This window comes from Eptesicus fuscus, chromosome 4 (assembly GCF_027574615.1).
Source record: "Eptesicus fuscus isolate TK198812 chromosome 4, DD_ASM_mEF_20220401, whole genome shotgun sequence".
In the NCBI taxonomy this organism is placed as follows: Eukaryota; Metazoa; Chordata; class Mammalia; order Chiroptera; family Vespertilionidae; genus Eptesicus; species Eptesicus fuscus.
The window spans coordinates 13,436,641-13,454,136 of NC_072476.1; the positions used below are offsets into that span (position 1 = coordinate 13,436,641).

Consider the following 17,496-nt stretch of genomic DNA (forward strand, 5'->3'; position numbering starts at 1 on the left):
AGGCTCACATCTAAAGATGAGGAACCCACTGAATGGTAGACTCTTTCGCAGGGTTATTATTCTTAAATGACTCAAAAAACATTCTGGACCTTCAAAATGCATGTATTAATATAGTACTAGTTAGACATTGACAATACAGGAAGTATAGTCTGGGGTAGTGATAAAAGTACCCAACTGGTTTTGATTCAGCTCTGTCTCTGTCACTTACTACTACTACCTCCCTATGTGTGTGCATCCTCAGCTCTAAAATGGAAACACTAGTGCCTGCCTCTAGAATCACTGATGAAAGAATTAAATCATACAATGTATATACAACACTTAACCTGGCATGCAGTGATGGCTCAATAAATATTAGACATTATTACCACTGTCATAGCCCCATCTTCCAAGATTACACATCATCAACTTAGCAGCCCATGCCTGGTACAGGGTTCATGCTCAACGACTGTTATTTCTCTATGGTAAAGCCCTAATAATCTGTGACAATTATAGAATAAAACTTCTGAAAATTCTTGGAGACTGTGCAACTAAATAATGAAACAATTCTCCAACAATTAAAAATGAAAATACAAATAATGAAAAGTAAAAGAAAAAAGGCATGGTTTTATTAGCATTTACACCATTACAATTTTTATCTAGCCATTTAAACAAGTTCCCAAGACACGTAAACTTTTCAATAATTATTAGAAAATAATAAAGGCAAGTTCTTTCTAAAATCTTCTGTAATTCAGGCTTCTTTTATGCAGATACCACACCCTAATTAGTACAGGATAATAAGGTTTTACTTCATTCTGACCAGTGAGCTTATAGTTCGTGAAAAATCATGCCTTTTCTCAAAATCACTATCAGTTCAAGAGCCAAAGTGGGTTGGGCTGGGCAACCTGCTTCCTCCCAGGCCTTCATATAGTGGGAGTAAATGTATTTCATAGTTACTCTGCATCAGGTATCAAGAACTCTTGTTCACTAAATATTTTCTATTTATCTTCCAATTAAAGAACCCAAGACAGTCCTGATCAAAAGTTCTTTGTCACACTGAACCCTAAAATCAGCAGAGTCCTGAAATTACAGCCAGCCTCCTCTCTTCATTTGATGCACCTAAGAAGTTTCCAGAAAAGGGCTATTCCTAGACAGCAAGGACAATTTTACACTTCCTAAATGTGGTTTGTGTGCTGCCTCCCTCAGCCCTGAAAAGTGGAGAAAAGGCTTCAAGGGACAAAGGTGGAACAAGAGGCGCTGCCACAGTAGTAAACCACCAACAGACTGGCCATAAATCACCCAGCAGCCCCTAAACGGTAAACAGATGTTCTGGAGCAGAGGAAGCAGAAAGGGGTTCACTATTCTCCACCAAAACGGTTGAGAGGGACCCGGGTAAGATACTGTAATCAGCTGTTTATCCACCCTGCAATCCAATTAGAGGTCCTGGATGAAGAATGTGGGGGCTGAGCTAGGATCCAACCTCTGCAGAAGCAAACCCCACCACAGGTGCTGGGGTACCTCAGGTAAGTATAAGCAAGCAGATGCCCAGAGACTAGGTCTTATGGCCTAAATGTTGGGATCTATAGCTGGCAGGCAGCAACACCAAGTCAGGAAAAGGGGAAAGATCGTATTCTGGACTTAGAGGTGTCAGTGTACAACATATGGAAACAGATGGACTATATGAGAACCTATAACACAAAATGAATGTATTAAGTCCAAAAAGTACACCAACATCCAAACAATGGAACATTATTCAGCACTAAAAAGAAATGAGCTACCAGGCCATGAAAAGACATTGAGGAAACTTAAATACATACCACTAAGAGAAAGAAGCCAATCGGAAAAGACTATGTACTATATGATTCTAACTATATGACATTCTGGAAAAGGCAAAACTATGAAGACAGTAAAAAGATCAGTGATTGCCAGGAGTTAGGGAGTGTGGGGATGAACTGGTGGAGGTGGAGCACAGGGGATTTTTAGGGCAGTGAAAATACTCTGTATCAGTGGTCGCCAACCTTTCGGACCTCACAGACCACCGGTTGGTGACCACTGCTCTGTATGATACCATAATGTTCGCTACATATCATTATACGTCTATTCAAACACACAGAATGTATACCACCATAAATGAACCCTAATGCAAACTATGAATTTGGGGTAAATATGCTGTGTCAATGGAAGTACATCAGTTGTAACGGATGTACCGCCCTGGTAGGAGATGTTAATAATGGGAGAGGCCTGCACATGTAGGGGCAGGAGGCATGTGGGAAATCTCTACACCTTCCTCTCAATTTTGCTATGAACTTGAAACTGTTCTAAAAAAAAAACAAAGTCTTAAAGGAAAAATAAAGTGTACCCTAAAGCTATGGAGATTGCACAAAATGATGGAGATCACAAACCGAAGAATAATGTATCATCAACTAGACAATATTAATAAATAACATACACAAAATAACTAGTGATGTCTATGCTGGATATAAGTGTGCTGCTTTTAAAACTTTAAGAATCCACCAACATACAAGTTCTTAGAGAACAATTTGATGACATCATCAAAATTAAAAATGCATAATCCTTTTAACCATTAATTCCATTTTTTAGGAATCTGTTCTATAGATATACACATAATTGTGCAGAGCTCTTCATTGAAACACTGTGTTGAGACAATAAGATTGGAATCTAATGTCCATAAGTGAGGAACAGATTAAATTAATTATGGCCCATCTCATATAATGGAACACTAGCAACTATAAAAAGATAATGAAGAAGCTCTCCATGTGCTTCTATGTACAGGTGTGCCACAATATGTATAGTATGCTATCTTGGGTAAGAAGAAAAGGGCAGCAAGGGGGCAAAGGAGCTTAGAGTAGACAATGTCGCTTGAAGAGACAAATCCTGGAGAAGAGCACAATCTACTCACATCTGAGGACTAGGTAGAGGGAGGAAGGCTCCTAACAAATTTGTGTCCTCTGATTTTTGAACCATGTGAATGAATTACTCGTTTAAGTAATTTAAAAAATTGAATTTTTAAAGGCAGCCCCGGAGGTGTCCAGGCCCAGCTGACCAGCTTTACCCAAGTGGTAACACCTGGAACACTTCCACACATTCCCGATACCAATTGGAGTGTTTACTGATTGAGGTGAAATCTGAAATGAGCTCAATATTAGTTTAAAATACTGTAAGTGTTTAAATGAGCTTAAAAGGCAAGAAAATAAAAAGTATTTTAAGGACTTTTCAAAAGTACTATTTTTTCCCTAAAGGAATGTGACAATCTACATTCTATGCCCACCATAGTAGTAAAATAAATGTTGCTCACATCAGGAAAGCTAACATTATTTCAAAATACTCAAAGAAACATTAGTTGGCTGTCAGGTCTTGTAGCTTCCAGCACATCAATGAAGAAACCTCTAATAAAAGGATTCTGTTAAACTCAGAACTCGTGCAAAGAAGTGATGACTGGACATCACAATAAAACACAATCATATTTTCAAATCTTTGAACAGCACCTCTGAATTAATTTACACTTTGTTCAAACCATTTTTGCTAAAGGTTTTGCAACAGGAACTAACCAAAACTCCACTTCTCACCATTAAACAGATTCTTCTAACCACAAATACTAAAGATGTTTTGCTTTGGATTTGATTTATTTTTTAATTAGCTTTTCATGACAAAAATACGTTTATAGGTGTTTTTTAAGGCATTCGGAATATAAAGTGGAAAACAGAGAGCCCTCCCAAACCATCTCCAGTTCCTCACCCCTAAGAAAAAACAATTCCTAGAGATTTCCTTCTGGAAATCTATGCACTAAAAAAAATAGTAAATATCTTTTTACCCCTAAAAAATCTACCATTTTTATTCTCCATCTCTTTTATGTAATGATCTAACAAATTTATCTTCTCTCTTAAGTGCCCATGACTCTCCCTCCTCCACATCTGCAATAGCAGAGGACTCAGCTACTCCTCTTCTGAAGGACTTTTGGGTCACTTTAATAATGTTTTGCAATCTCTAAATTAATTAACTAAATTAATGAAAAGGCCTGGCTTTAATATGAATATTCTTAGTAGTCCTACCAAGCAAGAAACTGATTTCCACTTTATTTGCTTGATGTAGAAGTTACAGATATTTCTACATTATCTACTAAGGTGGGAAAATAAACAGAACTTTGGTATGAACTGGTTACATGACATGCAACATGATGCTAGAAACAAAACTTCTAATATTCTTTGAGATGACATGGAATTAAATTTTTTAAAACCTCAATTCTTGCCGAAACCGGTTTGGCTCAGTGGATAGAGCATCGGCCTGCGGACTAAAGGGTCCCGGGTTCGGGTTTGATTCTGGTCAAGGGCAGGTACCTTGGTTGCAGGCACATCCCCAGTAGGGGGTGTGCAAGAGGCAGCTGATTGATGTTTCTCTCTCATAGATGTTTCTAACTCTATCCCTCTCTCTTCCTCTCTGTAAAAAATCAATAAAATATATTTAAAAAAACAAAAAAATAAAACCCTCAATTCTTCTTACATATACAGAATAGTGAAAACACTAAAATAATTTTGTTATTTAAGTACAGCACCAAAACATTTTACCATTAAAAAGTATTTTTAGAATGAAGACTGCTCTTTGAGTATTAGTATATCCAACAGCTCTGAGATTCTATCAGTCCAAAATTTACTTATAGTGGAACAACAAGTATAATGTGTCACTATGGGAAGAAAATAGAGAGAGCATGTGCTTATATATGCATAGCATGTCTCTAGAAAAATGCACACTGGTTACCTGTGGGGAGTAAAACTGGTTAACTCCAGAAACAGACAGGAGAGGGAGGCTTTCCGCCAAACATTCTCTTGTGCTTTTTGGAATTTTGAACCCTATGAATATATTACCCACTTTAAGAAATTTTTAAAATATATTTTATTGATTTTTTACAGAGAGGAAGGGAGAGTGATAGAGAGTTAGAAACATCAATCAGCTGCCTCCTGCACACCTCCTACTGGGGATGTGCCCACAACCAAGGTACATGCCCTTGACCGGAATCGAACCTGGGATCTTTCCGTCTGCAGGCTGACGTCCTATCTGCTGAGCCAAACCGGTTAGGGCTTTAAGAAAAATTTTAAACAACTTTCATGGTTTTTTCCTCCTACAATGGGGTGTGGGAGGAGAGAGAAAATTTTCAACTCTCCTTGCAGATAGGAACTTGGATGGGAACACACACCTTGGAAAAGCTTCTCCAATTACCTTGGGAAGCGATTGGTTTCTAAAATTTTGTATTGTTTTTAAAGCCCTAAAAGAATGGCCTGGACTCCCTGGTCTGACACTTGGAGGCTCTCGACTTTGCTTGCCTTCAGATGCCTAGCCTGACTTCCCACATAATTCATCCTACAAGAGCTCCAATGTCCTTTCTGCTAAGAAGTTTCCCTGACCATCCTACCTGAAGCACCCAGTTTCCTCCTTCCACAACTCTGATCTCAGTTTGCAATTAGACAGGCATTGGTGGGACTGCTGGATTGCCTGCTTACACCACTATGCTCTGAGTTCCAAGAGGACAGAGCCGCCACTGTTATCACCACAGCCTAGCAATATCCCACATAAGAAACATATAATTAATTTGAATTTGATAAGTATTTAAATATTTGTTGAATAAAAGAATGAGATGGTAGAACTGAGACTGGAACCCCAGCTCACCCAACTCCCAAGAGCAGGACCACACCAGCAGTCTCCACCTCTCAGAAGCAAGACCACACTGATTCTAAATGGTAGCCCAATGAACGTAAACCAAAAACAAAACTGGTTTTTGCAGAAACTGTTACACTCAAGAGATTATACCTCCAGACCTTCACACTTGCTATTTATGCTGTTTCCAAGCCTAGAATAGTTTCCCCTCCTCCCAATCGCCTGTTTATCTTCAGGTCTCAGGGTTAATGCCTCTTCCCCCAAGAGGCCGTCCCGTATCCAGAACAGACTCTATCCTGTCCCCTAATCACGCATGAACCTCTCCTCTGAGGTCACACCTGACTACAGATGCCGTCCATGAAGGCAGACACTAGACCTGTTGTGTCTCCAGGACTGACACCACAGTGTGACCTATTTTCTAAATAGTGAATAATCCTAAATGTAAAGCACTGAATATTTCTGAAAGTACCTTCTATCTTTAAAAGACAGTCCCTTTAAAAGAACTTTGTCTTTTAGATAAAAAATATCTTAAAGAAAACTTTAGACAAATGAGACTAAGTAAATGTATTTAGGTCTGTGTTATACAATACAGAAGCCAGTAGCCAGATGTGGCTATTTACACTAATAAAAATTAAATAAAATTTAAAATTTAGTTCCCGAATCACATTAGTAACAGTTCAAATGCTCAATAACCACAAGTAGCCAATGGTTCCAGTACTGGACAGTGCAGATATAGAACATGTCCATCAACAAAGAAAGTTCTACTAGGCAGTGGCGACTTAGGAGATTATCGTAAGAATACTGGTGCCCAGCCTTCGTGGCTCAGTGGTTGAGCATCAACCTATAAACCAGTAGGTCACAGTTTGGTTCCCAGTCAGGGCACATGCCTGGGTTGCAGGCTTGATCTCCAGTGTGGGGCGTGTAGGAGGCAGCCGATCAATGATTCTCTCTCATCATTGATGTTTCTATCTCTCTCTCCCTCTCCCTTCCTCTCTGAAATCAATAATATATATATAAATTTTTTTTAAAGAATACTGGCATTTCAAACAAAGAAAATGTCTAAATTTACTCTTACTATTGTGAATCAGTTTTTCCTTAAACATTAAAAGATTGAGAAAATCATCAGTGCATGCTAAAACATTGAATTATCTCTTGATAATTTGAATGATTTCCTCAGAGATTTTTTTAAGGGAAGCTCAACTCTGAGCAAGCTGTGCACTTCAAACAAAAAACAATCCCAATAGTAGCAGAGGCACAACCAAAACAACACAGAAAATCAATACTTTGTCTTTTTGTTATTTTCAAGAAGAGAAATGTCCCACAATAAGCAAGGGGCTGAATCTCCTCCTTTCAAAACCAGTGGTAACTGAACCAAAAAGGAGGTTAAATTTCACTGATAATTCCTTCAACCAATAACCCTTACTAAACTGCATAGTGATCCCAAGGCCATTTTCTCCCCTAACCCTGTTTTCTGAAAAGAAAGACTAGCCCTTGGCCAGAGTGGCTCATTGATTATAATATAGTTAGAGCAACGGCTTGCCCACTGGGGAGTCGCAGGTTCAATTCCCAGTCAAAGGCACCAACCTGGGTTGCCAGTTCTAGTGTGGTAAGGGACCAATCCACATGTCTCTCACATCGATGTTTCTTTCTCTCACTCTCCCCCACCCCACTCCCTTCCATTCTCTCTAGAAATCAATGGGAAAAATATCCCCACTCCTTGGGTGAGGATTGAAAAAAAAGAAGACTATCGTTGCAATTTCGCTACTCGCTTTTCCCTTTTAAATCCTAACCTAAATCAAGCCCTTGTTCTGAAATACTAGAAAATTAGTTTCATTTAGACTTCAACTTTCCAATAAAATAACAGCTTTTAACTTCAAATCCAGACTGAGTAAAAAGTGTCAAACCATCACTAGTTTTATAGGATTCCTAGATCTCAGCTTCTAATTCACTCTTCTGCAAGCTGGTTCTGAGACTATACTAGCCCTGGTGCTGGAGGCAAAACAGGCAGGGGAGGTAGCTTCACATTTACTCAGCAAGGAACTTCCAAGGATCTGGTTCTGGGTCAGACTCATAGCCTACATCATCCCAACCTTCACCAGCCAGCGAGATTGGTGACATGTATTTTCCCACACAATTAAACAGTAATAATAGCTGCCACAACCTGCTATATTCCAGGAACCATAGTAGCTCCAATATACAAAGCTTATTAAAGTAAAAAGAAATGGAAAGTTCTAGAAGAAAAAAAATCATTTTAGAGATGAGACAACCCTCCCTCTTCCTTACCAAAGCTCAAAGGTAACGTCACGGACCCCAAGTCACAAAGCTGATGAGCTGGTAGGCAAGATTCAGTGTCTACTCTGAGTGGAGGCCAGGGTTCCCTCCTTACTACCACACTGCCCACATCCCATATAAAAAGCTCTGACATTTCCTTCAACTCTGAGTCACGGTTAGAAGGTTCTACTTTTAATCAGGTGACAAATACTCAAAAGATTTTAATCCAAAGGAATTGGGTCAAGCTCTTCTAGTCCATAATTGTCAAAGCAAACTCTAATTATTTGATAGATTTCTATAGTCCCCGAGTGTCATCATTCAGTTTGTAATCAAATGCCAAATACACTTTAAATATTGCACAAGCCTCTTTCTACAGGCTCTTATAAAGAATAGTAGCTTATTTTTCTTGCTATTTCATTGATAAAAACACACAAAATATTTGGGGGGTAGGGCAAAGAGAAGCTTTTAAATTATAAAAAGCTTGTACAAGAATTGCACAACCCCATTAAACAGCTACAACTATTAAGAAACATCTCCTGTAGCCCTGGCCGGTGTGGCTCAGATGGTTGGATCATTGTCCTGTACACTGAAGGTTGCAGGTTCAATTCCCACTCAGGACACATACCTAGGTTGCGGGATCTATCCTGGTTGGGGCATGCACAGAAGATAACCGGTCAATGTTCTCCCCCGCACCCCCTTCCCCTCTCTCTCTAAAATCAATAAGCATATCCTCAGGTGAGGATCTAGAGAGAGAGGGGGGGGGGGGGGAGACCTACTATATACAGTAAGGCACGGGTGTTATTAGAAAGACTGGCAAATTGAGATTTCAAATAGTAGCAGATGGAACACCTAGAAATAGGAAAGTCAGATTTAGTAAAAGTGAAATTTCTGTCACCATTAGATTTTACTATTCTTAGCTATAGTTCAACTAAACTTTCTTTTGATTAATGGAAATGAAACACAGGGAAAGTGTCACACGGGATGCTATCCAAGTCTTTCTAAGGGTAAGGTTTAAAAAGAAAAGAATTAACTTTTAGACATAGAGCTCAAAAATAGCCTTGCTTCCCAAATTTAGAACAAAAAGACATCTAAAAGGCAGTTTTTCAAATACAACATTTTCAAACTTGTCTAAGAACTTGGAAAACAACAAACCACTTTTGCTTACTTCCATGCCTTTCCTGCCCCTCTTCCATGTCCAAAGAACTCTCCACCAAATCTGAGTGAGTCACTTCTCTCAGTCAAAGCCCTGATCTGCTCTCACTGGACCCTGTGCATAACTGTCTTCTGTGTCAAAGGATCACAGCCCCCATGCAAAGTCGAATATACAAAGCCCCCCCCCCCCACCCCACCTGCCAACAAGCACTGGCAAAGAACTTATACTTTGGCACCAGTGATATGCTGCAACGGAAGCATGTTCCTGAAAGTTAAGCCTAAGACTGAATTGGGAGTGTGGAATCCCTTCCCATAGTTAATGCAGGGGCTGTAGACAAACACACCAGACCCAAGGAGCCCATTAACCATGGAAAGGAATTCTGAGGAGAGAGAGAGGAATCCGTAGGAAAAGGCCTCAGAGCAGGCTGAAGGACACCAGGCACATGTGCTGAAAAACAGAAGGCAAGGCCAGAGAGCTTACGAGAGAGAGACTGTCTGGGACAACCAGAGAGAATGGACATAGATGAGAGCCCCGGGGTGATCACACCCACAAAAAAAACCTGTTGAGAATTACTAGGGTGTCTTTCCCAATAATAAAGAGGCACAGAAAACCAGCAGGCTCCCCAACTATCTGGCTCCTTGCTTTGGCCCAGCAGGAGAGGCCCAAGAGGCACCAGAGTCCAGGAGCAGAGGGCCCACCAGGCTATTGCTGGTGTGTGCTTCTCTTAGCCAAGGCCCTTCACCCATCCCCTAAGTCTAAGGTGCTATCCCTCATTCAGACGCCCAGCCCTGGGCTTCTGCAAACAGGGGCATTCAGTAAATAGCAAGTGTATAAATGAAGCCCTGTTCGGGGTGCCCTTTCTGACTCATGCATTTAGCATTTGATGGCATTTTGTATTCTTTTTCAAGTTTTGCCTCTTAAGTCTCATCTTGTCAACATAGTTCTAAGCTGCTCAAAAGCATCGATAAGAATCCTTTGTACACTGCTACTGCCTAACAGGTACCTCAGACTGAATTGCAATAAATCCAGTAAAGAAATAGAATCACATATTCATTTGATACTTAAAACAGACCATGAAATATGCTAAAAAATTAGCAAGAATTTTCAGAACATACCACACCACTTAAAGTTTTTGTAATTTTAGAACTTCATGGCCATTGTGTGTCTATTTAAAAAATACAATTGAAAGTGGTGGCAAAAATCAATAGTATTAATTATATAATTTTTGACTATAGACTGAGTAGGCTACACTACAACAGATCTGCTCAGGGGACCTGTGTGGATATGCATAGAAGGTTCCAGAACCATCGACAAACAAATCTCTAGTCCAATTAAATGAGCACTCCCAGTGAGTTTGGACTACAGGGCATACCCACATTCCCTGACAAGGACAGTTCCAACAGCCATGCACTGAGCATTTACTTCAGACCAGGCACTTTTCACACATCATCTCATTCTACTCTCATAACCACCCTTTGAGATGAGAATGGTGATTATCTCTATTTCATAGATGAAGAAATTGAGGTTCAGATAACTGATCTAACTTAAGGTGATTTTGTTCCTTTGCTTGTCATTTTGCTCTTCGTTGTCATCTTTTGCCCTCCAAGTCCACATCTTCCAGTGAAACTTGAAGTTGAGCAGCTCTGCTCTGAAAAAGCTTGTAAGATCTTTTCACAGCCATATGCTAGCACAGGGGAGAGGGAGAGACTGCACCCACTTGGCCTGGCTCCAGAGCCAGTGCTTTCACCCCCATACTGTCCAGTCAACACCATGACCTGTGCTAACACCAATAGGATCCCCAAGAAGCCTATAAGAGCCCCAAATAGGCCCTGGCCTGAGCACTCCTACAGCTAGCTAGCCAGATTGGTCCACAGGTGAAAATGCACAGGTGCACATCTGTATCTCAATAGAAATTAGGATTAGGACAAACAGATCTTAAAATTTGTGGCAATTAACTTAAAAGTACAATCTTGTGAGAAAAAAAATATAAGAACTTTGAAAGATAAATACTGCACATTCATTCACTCATTCCCTCAAGTATTTCTGGAGGGTCTAACATGTGCCGGGCACTGCTCCCAGCAATGAGAATATGGCTGTAAAAAGATCTTGCAAGCTTTTGCAGAGCAGAGCTGCTCACCTTCAAGTTTCATTGGAAGATGCGGACTTGGAGGGCAGAAGATGACAACAAGGAGCAAAATGACAAGCAAAGGAACAAAATCACCTTAATTAACTGTTTTTGGTAAACTTACCTGATTTTAAATTATATGTAAAAGTGTTTAAAAGGAACAAAAAAGACACAGGGGCTCTGTCTGCAGCTCACTGCAATTCAAGGGCTTATAAACCCCTGCTACCCGTGCCTGAGGGTCAGCAATCAGATCAGCGCATAGTAGGTGCTCAAAAAACCTGTGCTACTGCTGTTCAACTGATCTTGTCCTAAAACTCCTCAGAGACGGCTAAGACTAGTGCAACCCCAGCAGCCCAGTGCTCCTAATGGATCCTCAGAGCATTAGTCGCATATGACATTAGGGTCCCCGCACCGAAGGCCAAATGGTAGTTTTATTGGCACACAGCCACACCCATTCCTGTATTACTGTCCAGGACGGCTTTCTTGCTAAAAAGGCAGTGTTGAGTAGCTGTAACAGATCATAGGTCCACAAAACTGAAAACAGGTCCTCTGGCCCTCTACACAAAGTCTGCCCACCCATGTATTACATAATGAAGGTGTGGGGCCCTGGCCAGTGTGTCTCAGTAATTGGAGCATCAGCCTGAGCATAAAAGGATCATGGATTCAACTCCTAGTCAAAGGCATGTACCTGGTTCAGTCCCACCCTGGTCAGGGTGCATGTGGGAGGCAACCAATCCATGTGTCTCACATCAATGTTTCTCTCTCTCCCTCTTTCTCTTTCCACTGGAACTCCCTCCCTCCATTCCACTCTCTCTGAAAAATCAATGGGGAAAAAATATCCTTGAGTGAGAGTGAATAACAACAAAAAAGGTTTGGGAATGGTGCAAACTACAGCCATCAGTACACAATGGTTCTGGGAAGGCCTGAACTTAAGTTCCTTGGCTATTTCCAATCTCATTTGAGAAACACCTCTTCACATGCCCTTTGGTTTCTTGAAATATATTCGAAGTGCTGGTTTGCATAAGATAAAAAGGTGGCATCTTACCCTGGCCTGGCTGGTTAGCTCAGTTAGTTAGAGTGCTGTCCCTATATGCCACCGCTGTGGTTTTGATCCCTGGTCAGAGCACATACAACGCAATGAATGCATAAATAAGTGGAACAGCAAATGATTATCTCCCCCCTGCCCCACAATCAATGGGGAAAAAAAAAAAAGAGATGGGTCCTGACTAAGGTTACCCCAAGAACCAAAATGGCTCATAAACCAAGCTTTCCTAATCTTGCTTTATGCAATAGGTACATTTCATTTTAACAAGGCATACTTTGGAAAAATCGTTTTTAACTATTTTGTGCGGTTTCTTTCCTTGTTAATCCTTACCCAAGGATATATTTTCCATCGATTTTTTTTTTAAGAGTAGAAAGGAGAGCGAGAGCGAGAGCGAGAGCGAGAGCGAGAGCGAGAGAGAGAGAGAGAGAGAGAGAGAGAGAGAGAGAGAGAGGGAGAGAGGGAGGGAGGGAGGGAGGGAGGGAGGGAGGAAGGAACATCAATGTGAGAGAAACATCAACTGGTTGCCTCCTACACGCAACCTGACCAATCAAACCTGAAACCCTTTGATGCTCGGGCAAACGTTCTAACCCCTTAATCACACAGGCCAGGGCAACTGTTTTGTTCACAAACACACTAAATAAAAATACAAAGTTGGCATTTATGTAGCCCCACGTAATATCATACTTTGTTACACTACCATAAGTTGGAGGTTTTAAAAACACTGGTTAGCCCAACTGATGTGGCTCAGTGGTTGAACATCAACCCATGATCCAGAAGGTCACGGCTCAAGTGGCACTGCACATGCCCGGGTTTCAGGCTTGACCCCCAATAGGGGATGTGCAGGAGGCAGCTGATTGATAATTCTTATCACTGAGATTTCTATCTCTCTCCCTCTCCCTTCCCCTCTTTGAAATAAAAACGTTTAAAAATAAAACAAAACACTAGCTAACAATCTCAGCATCAACTTCTGACTGTAGAATTAAGCCTCAGTCCCTTTAGAACTCATTTTCAATTCTGTTTAAGAATTACAGAATCAAATCTGAATGTTAAACAGGAATGATTCTCAATCTTCTGATCAACTGCCAAAGCACCTTGGTGGGATTCATTCCCATCACCCCTGAGGAACTTCAAATGGAACCACTGTTCTCACCCTTCTCAGTTACTTAAAAGCCTCTACTTTTCTAACAAGTAAAAGCAAAGCAAAGTCATGACAAGCCCAAGCCCTAGAAGTCTCTACAAAACTTACACTTCCTATTTAGCCAGAACTTAGTTAAGAGATGAAATAATTTGACGACCCTCAATTATTCACTGCAATAACCACGAAGGTAAGACCAAAGTGTAAGCCCCAAATAACATCCTGTTGCTGCCAAAACCAGAGGGAAGGGGGAGTCTCTGCCCTGAGCCTCAGTAGGAAGAACACACCCCTGCTCCCCCCATAGTGATTACAAACTTTCCCCATAGGGATTTAATTCACTTGCTGGAGTTATGGTATTGAAACCTGCCAAGTACTGCAGTCTCCTGGGTTCATGATTAAAGCAAATTCCATATTTATGGATGTAGACTTATGAAATGAATATACTGAATAGACCTATTTACTGATTTTGGTTTGGTTCTGGTTTTGACCCTCTTATTTTGGGCAGATTACCTCTCTCAAGTATGGTGCCTCACCTAGAAGCCAGCAGGAATAGTATCTCCCCTTCCTACCTCATAGGATGCCATGAGGAACAAACTGAGATGATAGAGAGAAAAGCACTCTGATGCATAAAGCACTGCACATACAAAAAAAGATCATAATTTTATTGTAAAAAGTATTTTGGTTGATAGCCGTTTTTACCATAAGCTTTCTTTAAATATAGTTTTCTATTGCACTTACAGGGGTTCACATAAAATGTAATCACAACTGTTCAGGGACACTTATACACATGAGATATACCTATCTTCAACTTTTAGAAGGCAGCCTTATTAAACTTTTTTTATAAAATCTATTTGCTGTATGTAAATTTGGCCTCAATTAAGCTGACCAAAAAAGTCTACTGCTTACCTAGATATTTATTTCTCCTACACTGTGAAATCATGAATCTCTGCTGTTGAAAGACTAATATGCTGTTATAATTTGGACATATTAAATGAACAAGTTTCCAAAACACTCAACTAACTATATACTGGTAACACAAAGTCCTACTTCTTATAAAGGGTGCCAACTAAAGGAAGACTAGTTGTGAGAAAGTGTTTAAGCTTCTTCCTCTTGCTGCCCTCCTTTGGGGCGCATTCCCTATTTCCTGTTTCCAAATCACCTCTGCATGTTCTCCTCAGCCTTTCCTGACCTCTCCCCTGCCTGCCATTGGTGGCAGGGGCATATCACCTGGAGATGTTGCCTTACTTCACAGTGGAGGCTTTTATACACATCCATGCACCTCCTGGTAGACTACAAGTGCCTGCCAGTCATACAGCACTCAGGGTGATGGGCTCACCAACAGCAGGGGTTCTGTTCTCTTGGCCAATTGCCAGCCCCCAGACTCATCACAGGCCAGTCCCCATATCATGGCAGTCCAAGTAGCTCTCTCTTGTTTCTCAGGCCTCTTCCCAATTCTAACCCCTCAGCTCTTCCCATGAACAGAGTTCCTCTCCCTCAAATTTTACCACCAGAGCAGAGAACACACCTTGTTCCTACTGGCTCAATTTTCTCCTAGAAGCCTCAAACACACAGTTCCTCATTAAAATAAGATAGAGTCTCTCAAGAAATGTTATTCCCAGGTCTCGCCTCACTTTCCAAATGCCTTCACTCCTTTGACTCTTTGTAGTGTAATTCTATTAGTCCTTTATTTCCTTAATCTAAGGCCTTAAGATCTGTCTTAGACTACTAGTTACAGGAGACAAAGTTGTATCTTGTTTAATTTGCTCGGTGATTCCCTCCTTGGCCCCCACACAAATTTACCCTATCACGATAACGTATGAGGATCAAAATTGGAAAGGAACGGGAGGAAAGTGGGCAAGAATGGAAAATCCTTTCTAATAAATTTCATTGTGATTAGCAGCATAATAAATATCTGACCATCCAAGTAACCGAACTACTCAAAAGGCCATCCTTTGGACTCTATCTTGGAAACAGCTAGATGTATATAATGGGACAAACCTTTTTGTTAAGTCTTAGTTACTAATTTCTTCCTCTGTATAAAACAAAATTTGCAATACCCTCATTCAACAATAGCAAAGCTGCAAAGCCATCCAAAAAGTTATGTTTCAGAGAACAATCTTCAAAGCTGAACTTGCCTGGTATGATCTACGTTCCACTTAAACACAGCAAGATTAATCAAGCAAAGATCTATTCTGCAGTAAGAGGGCATTTAAATCACAGCTGTTTCCACATTTCTCACTTCACATTAGTTTTTATAAAATTAACATTAAACTCAAATCTTTATCAGTTTTTAAAAGTCTTATTAGAGACTTTTATATTCCATGAGACATAGTCCTTCCCACTGTTTAACAAATTTCATTTTAATTAGACAAGAGTCTCCTTATGACAGATTTTTTTAAAAAGTTGTTTGTCTCACTTCTACATCAACTAATATTCTAAGAATTGTATTAAAACCGGAAGCATAAAATTCAAGTTTTGTTTAAACAGAAATAGATTTTCAGACCACTAGTAGAAATATGCTAGTGGTCAGTCAGGAATATTTGCAGAAGTTGAACAGCTGTTGTCTGCTACAAATATGAAGGGATTGCTACAGCAATGTAATTCAATTTGGACCCATTCATTATAACTGATTTTCAGATGCTGCTACTGCAGGATGGTACTGGAGAAATGCAAGCTACACCAGAGATAGAACTGTTCCCACGCGGCGACAAGTTTTTACTGCAAAGGAGAGCTCTAAAAGAGGAAATACAACTAGTTCACAATGCTACCATGAACCAGCCCAGAAGAACCCAGAATTATTAAATGAATGGAAAACTAAAATACTAAAAACTAAAATGATGATTACCTAAGAAACTTTTCAAGGAAGCTGTTTAATGAAAAAAAAAAAAAAGATGTATTCAGTATCCTGATAACATATTTTTTAAGAAATCATAATATCTTGATTTTTATATACCTACACTGATAAAAGCAACATGAGCTCAAATGGTGATTGCAGCCCAAGTGAATCTGCTATTTAACTGTCTTTTAAAGTTACACTTTTGTAAAAGTAAACACACCACAGCAACTTTTAGGACATCTTGCTAACCAAGTTTGGGGTTGTGAAAAAATGGAAATGATTTAGGTTGCCCAAACAACACGAGTTTTCAAAAAGACTCCAGGAAACTTCTAAGTTGTAACTCACAGGCTGGCCGCAGCACTGCGAATGTCACCAGTTCAGAAAACACTTGGGGTCCGCGGCGCTACCTCCTTCTCCAGCCCTCCAACTCACTTACCCTCCGCTGTCACCCCTCCGGGCAGCCGCGCGTGTGACACACGGCGGCAGAGGGAAACGTACGGAATCACCACGCAGGATAAACACGCTCCACTTTACTTTTCCTCCCTGGAAGTACCATTCGGTTTCCACGCGAGGAGGGCTCACGAACTCCGGGAAACCCGAGTGCACCGGGCATCTGCCCCCACCTCGGGCCAGGACAGTCTCCCCACAAACTTCCCCTCTCTGGCGGGGCTCCGGGGAAGGGGCTGTGCCGGCCTCCACTTGGGGTGGGGTGGGGTGGGGGGGGGCGCTGCGCAGGCACGCCGCCGAGTTCGGCTCTCCGGGGACACTCACCAACGGGGGGATCTGACAGCGACCCCCGAGGCCCCCGCCCCCCGCCCGGCCCCCTCCTCACCTGTGCTGTCATTCGCCGGGAAGCCAGGCGAGCTGAGTTTGGCTCGCTTGGGGTTGGGCGGTCCGTCCAGCAAGTTTTCGGCCATTTTCACCTGCTCTCGAAAACAGCCCCGAGAGCGGACGGCAGGGCCGGCGAGGGCTCCGGGGCAGGGGTCGGCGCCGCCCCGGCCGGCTGCGAGGGGAGAGGAGCTAGCGCGAGCGGCGAGCCGCGAGCGAGCGCCGAGAGAGAGGGAGGGCGCAGGGCCGGGTGGGGGAGGCGGCGGCCAAATCTCAGCCACAGCAACAGCGCCCCGCAGCGCTCACCGCCCGCCCCCGGCCGCCGCCGCCGCCGTCGCCGGCCGCGGCCCCCTCATCCCCTGCCCGCCTCCCGAGCGCGACACTCCGCGGCGGGGGCGCCCCGGCGGCCCAGCCGCCCCCCCGGGCCCGGCAGGCAGCGACGGCGCCCGGCCGGCCGGCT

General features: G+C 41.9%; 1 protein-coding gene across 3 annotated transcripts in view; it reads right to left on the minus strand.

The window, feature by feature from the left end:
* The window catches only part of CREBBP (CREB binding protein), a 148,921-nt gene extending 131,734 nt beyond the window's left edge, over positions 1–17,187 (minus strand). For 2 of the 3 annotated variants that reach the window (XM_008141650.3, XM_054714672.1), the window contains exon 1: positions 17,041–17,162. In XM_008141650.3, coding sequence (XP_008139872.1) covers positions 17,041–17,125 — 85 coding nt within the window. In that variant the 5' untranslated portion in view covers positions 17,126–17,162. Of the gene's footprint in view, positions 1–17,040 lie in introns of all 3 variants that reach the window. The other variant, XM_008141649.3, reaches the window with a different exon arrangement.
* Positions 17,188–17,496: the final 309 nt, after the last annotated feature.